Below are 5,000 nucleotides of genomic sequence, written 5' to 3'. Positions count from 1 at the left end.
TCATGGCTAGTCTTTGACCAGCCCATAGAAAGGCACTGTCTGAGTTCTCTCACCAGGGACTGGAACATAATACTGTAGGGGGGAGGAAGGGGGGGGGAGGGAGGGAGAGGAAGGGGGAGGGAGGGGTGTCCATGTCATCTCAGAAGACAGTTAGCAATCAAAATGTGCACCTTAAGGTTTCGTTACGGTATATCATTACATATAAACTCTTTAAAAATATACTTCTGTCAAATACCTTGACAACTACTATGTACACTACAAAAATAATTTTTCATATAAATAAATTATATGGCATACATTTATCTTTGTAACTGAAAACAACATACATCCACACCAACCAAGACCAAAATGGCAGCCTGGGAGAACCATTGTTTTTTGTTTTTCCTTTTAAGATCCTCTAAGCGCTATGAGACTCGTAGTGTAAAATGTTATATATTCTTTTTTTCCTATTTAACATTAGTAAGCACTTTATACAGATCAAACTCCATTAATGTAAAAAACATTAAACCGTTATAGTGTTTTTTTTTTCAATAGACATAAAAATCCCTGCATTTGTTATCCACTGGCATCGTGACCAATAATGAAAGAAAAAACAAAAACATCTTATGTTACAAAATATAAATATAGCAAATTGAATATTCAAAATAAAACAAAAAAAATACATTTAAAACGGAATAAAATAGTTGCCAGCCATAATTCGCTCCGTTACTGCCAATGTGACATCAGGAGGAGAAAAACACAAAAAACAAAGACATTGAAAAACAAACAAATACAACAACCTATATTTCATGCAAGCAGCAGAAACATTACACCGGACAAAAGGAGGATTCTAAAAACCTACGTCAGGTAGCCATGGTAGTGGGGGTGTGGAGATGGATTTCCAAAGTGTAGCTGGCTATGGTGGAGGGGTTTTGAGTTATAATTATGATGATATATGGGCACACACACACACACAAGCACACACACATCTAGATAGATTCAAATGAATGCAGACACATAACAGGACATGGATAGCAGAAAAGGTAATGATCGAGAGAGGGGGGTACATTCTGACCCGAGGCTCTGGACTGTACCATTGCACTATTAGAGGCGGATTTCAATTAGTCTGCTGGTGTAATGCCGAGGACTTTTATCGCTTGAGGTCATTGCTGATTGCTAGGGCAGAGTTGGGGCCATAGGGGGGTACAGATGAGGGAAATGCACACATGAATCTTTACACAGACGTACAGAGCACATTGTCAGGACATATAGGGCTTAGCCCCTTACACTTTGGCTAGCTTATTGTTGGGGCGGATGTGAACTGAGTTGTTTTTGTAAGAGAAATGCTTGAACGCAGTCAAGACCCCAGTTGAGTTGAGTCCTAGAGTTTTCCCAACTTTAGCTTATTAACTACAAAAAATCCCACAAAGAGAACAATAAGTTCAGCTCTCCTTTCTCCCTGGTCCAGAATCAGTAATGTTTACGACCACAATATTTGTGGTTTTGGGTTCCAGAGTTTGGTTCACTGACCGTATGTCAGTATGGAGGAGCGAAAGAGATAGAACTAAATCCTGCTACGTTACAACACCAGAGCAGTTACCTAACTTGAAAAGCTAGGTTTAGAACCAACGGAAATGAGGAATCAATTAGGTCTCAATGAAGGGGGGCTAAACCTATTGAGCGACAGACACGATCGACCTGAAACAAAATAACAAAAAACATCTTCTTCATATCTGCTTGTCTTAAATAGCACGCATAGCGTGTGTCAAGTTAAACACTAACTGTTTTATAACTACCACAGGTTTGTGATAAAAAGAAATCCTCAAAATGCATACCTTTATACAATATATCGACGCACACGTATACAATTTTATACTTGTACATACATACACAAGAGCCCTGTTGGGAAATTCTAACAATTTCCCTCATGTTCAAAATGAGTGTAAATGTTAGTGTGTTTTTGAAGATAAATCTGATGGAGGAACCAGGACAAGCCAGGCTTTCACTCATTATACAGCCATACTTAGAAAGAACACCCAGTACACACACACTCGCACCTGCGCAAACTGATGCGCACTCACACACACACACACTCGTACACAATTCTATTGTTTAAAAGAGACATTTGCATAGAGTTATAAATGTACATTATTTTCAAAATAGTTTAAGCAGCAACACTGAATGCTGACAGGTATGTAGATGAAGCTTCCTCATGGCACAGATCCACAGAGAACAGTAATCTGAAATCTCTTCTGAAACACACACACACACACACACACACACACACACACACACACACACACACACACACACACACACACACACACACACACACACACACACACACACACACACACATACATACACAGGCCATGCTTAATGGCAGCCCCAGTCTGTTTACAAAAGAGGAGTTGTACAACTTTGTACAACAATTATAGCTACGTTTTTGTTCATATTTACAAGTGTACATCTCTTAAATATAGATAAAAATAGCTATGACAACGACAGTCCACTTGACTACAGTAAATATGAGCACCATGACGCCAACACTGAAGAGTGTCTTGCTGCCTGTGGCCGCGGGACGGTTGCCGGTGCAAGACCGGGTCAGAGCGGGTCAGACCGGGGCCGGACGGGGGCCGGACCGGAGATGGGCCGGGGCCGGACCGGGGCCGGACCGGGCTGAGCCGAGCAGGGCTGGTTCAGACGGAGCTGGGACAGCTGCCTAACAATACCAATGTGTCCAATCTTTGGTCGTTGTGCTTTCGCTCTCCGCCCCCTGAGACAAATAACAGTGTCAGCCTTCAGAATTGGTTTACATCAAAGGATGGTTTTAGAGACCATCCTTATTTGAAAGACGGAACTACAATGTCTTCTTGACGGAGGCTCACCTCAGCTCGCCCGTCTGTAGTTCCTCTCGTCGGCCTCCGACTCCATGTCCTGCAGCTCCATGGCGTCCATCTTGGCTCCGCCGGGCTCCGGCTGGGTGTCCAGTGGCACGTGAGGGTCCTGAAAGCCAGGCTCCGGCCCGGGCCCCGGCCTTGAAGCAGCTGCACCTGACGGGTAGTAGCCCTCCGCCGCGGTGTACCCCGGGTACGAGGAGGCCGGGTGGCTCTGGCAGGCGGGGGGCGCGGCGTGAACGGCCACGGTGATGGAGGCCGAGGCGGTCACCGTGGTGATGGGCTGGCAGAAAGGGGCGGGGTTCGAGTGGTGAGGTGGGTGGTGATTGGGCCGGTTGTTATGGGAGGGGCGGGCCCTGGGGTCCCTGTGGCCGAAGCCCGCTGAGCCGTGGTGGCCCCCGGCCTCACTGGCCGATTCGAAAGCGTCCATGCGCGGCTGGCCCGGGGGCGGGGGCTGCTGGCCCTTGGGGTGGTCCCTGTTGCCGTGGCGACGGAATGCCCCAGGTTGGGGTCGGGGGTCCGTGCCCTGAGGTGGGTTGGACTGCAGAAGCAAGCAGAAAGAATAACAGTTCAAATACACTTTCAACCCTTAATCAAAATGAATAACTCAGCGGAAAAAGAAGCAACTTCAACCAAAAGTCTTCAACCAGAGCGCGTTTGCAATCGTACCGAGGATACGTTGTAGGCTGGGGGCACGGTCTGCCTGGCCGAGTGCCTATGACCCGCCCCAGCCCTCCGCTCCTCCTCTGTCCTAGCTGCTCTGCCCCTGCTGGTGGGGAGGTGGTACTGCTGCTGCTGCTCCTCTGGCCCTGCGGCTCGAGCTCGCCCCCTGTCTGCCGGGAGGCCGTACTGCTGCAGGTCGTGGCTGGTGTTGGAGCTGTACTCCGAGTCCGAGGAGTCGGACGTGGCACCGGATGCGTTGGTGGCGGGGTCGTGGTGGCGGACCGAGAAGTGGACCACCTGTGGGGGGGCCTCGGGGGAGGGGGTCGGCAGGCGGCTACCACCGTCCACCGGCGTCACCTGGAGAACGCGAGGCACGCGGGGGAAGGAACGAGACGGTGAGGAGACCATGGTCTGACAACTGGCTCCGCAATGGAACCCGACAAATGAGACTAACCGATCACATATAAATGGATTAAAGGGGATTTCATATTATGGGATTGAAGTCAAGTCAAATGGATTCAATTTGCTTTCAGTTTCAGTTGTATTTGATTTGTTTGCGTTGGCTCACCTCGGGATAAGGTCCAAAGTAGGAGAGCAACACAGGGAGCAGCACCAGTCCATTGAGTACCCCTAGAACGGTGAGGATGGCCAGCACTGCAAAGAAATACCTACAACACAACACAGACACACAGTTCTTAGAGATCCTCATGAGTTCCTCAAGTGCATGTCACGTGACTTTTTCTGAAACCCCCTCAAAAGGGGGTTTACTGACGGCTTGTTTCCCCCCCATATAAAATCCAAACAAAAGCATAAAATGTTTGAAAACCTGGCAGGCGAGAAAACCATAGATCACTGAGAACAAAACAAATGTCTTGCAGTGGAGACATCAGCAAAACAAAGAAAATACCTAGGTACGCCGCAGAAACGAAGCACACAGGCTTCAACGTGGGGAGACAAGATCAACCACCTTAAAGAATACCTCCAGCAACACAAAGAAACAAACACACACACACACACACCGACACAACAGCACACATTGAAACCCCCCACAGACACACAGACAGGCAGTTTCTCGGGGCAAAACCAGGAATATACCTCGTACTTGTAATGTTTGCGGGTGTGTGCGTATCTGTTTATGTGTGTGTGTGTGTGTGTGTGTGTACGTGCGAGCGCGCGCGTGCGTGCGTGTGTGTGTGTGTGTGTCTGTGTGTGTGTGTGTGTGTGTGTGTGTATGTGTTTGTGTGTCTTTCTCAAGTCCTGCCAAGGAGGGTTAGACTTTAGGAAGCCACAGAAAGAAAGGGAAAGGGGGAACCATAATTAGCAAGGGCTGGATAATTCAAAGGCCTGGATGAAGAGAAGGAGAGGTGGAGAGGAGGAGGGAGAGGGAGAGGAGAAAAAAAGGGAGGGAAGGGGAAACTGTGTATGTCGTTTTGTGTGTGTGTGTGTGTGTGTGTGTGTGTG

The 5,000-nt window shown here is 48.0% G+C and overlaps 1 protein-coding gene across 1 annotated transcript in view; it reads right to left on the bottom strand.

Moving 5' to 3' along the window:
- The window catches only part of ptch1 (patched 1), a 4,828-nt gene extending 81 nt beyond the window's left edge, over positions 1–4,747 (bottom strand). Inside the window, exons 1-4 of the mRNA XM_060054616.1 lie at positions 4,108–4,747; positions 3,546–3,896; positions 2,868–3,417; positions 1–2,755 (exon numbers count right to left, since the gene is read on the bottom strand). The exon at positions 1–2,755 is cut by the window's left edge and continues 81 nt beyond it. Of these exons, the coding sequence (XP_059910599.1) occupies positions 2,869–3,417; positions 3,546–3,896; positions 4,108–4,248 (1,041 nt within the window). The 5' untranslated portion in view covers positions 4,249–4,747 and the 3' untranslated portion in view covers positions 1–2,755; position 2,868. The remainder of the gene's footprint in view (positions 2,756–2,867; positions 3,418–3,545; positions 3,897–4,107) is intronic.
- Between the last annotated feature and the right edge of the window lie 253 nt (positions 4,748–5,000).

This window comes from Gadus macrocephalus, chromosome 6 (genome assembly GCF_031168955.1).
Source record: "Gadus macrocephalus chromosome 6, ASM3116895v1".
NCBI lineage: Eukaryota > Metazoa > Chordata > Actinopteri > Gadiformes > Gadidae > Gadus > Gadus macrocephalus.
The sequence above is the reverse complement of the archived record's forward strand: the minus strand, read 5'-3'. Positions and strand labels throughout refer to the sequence as shown.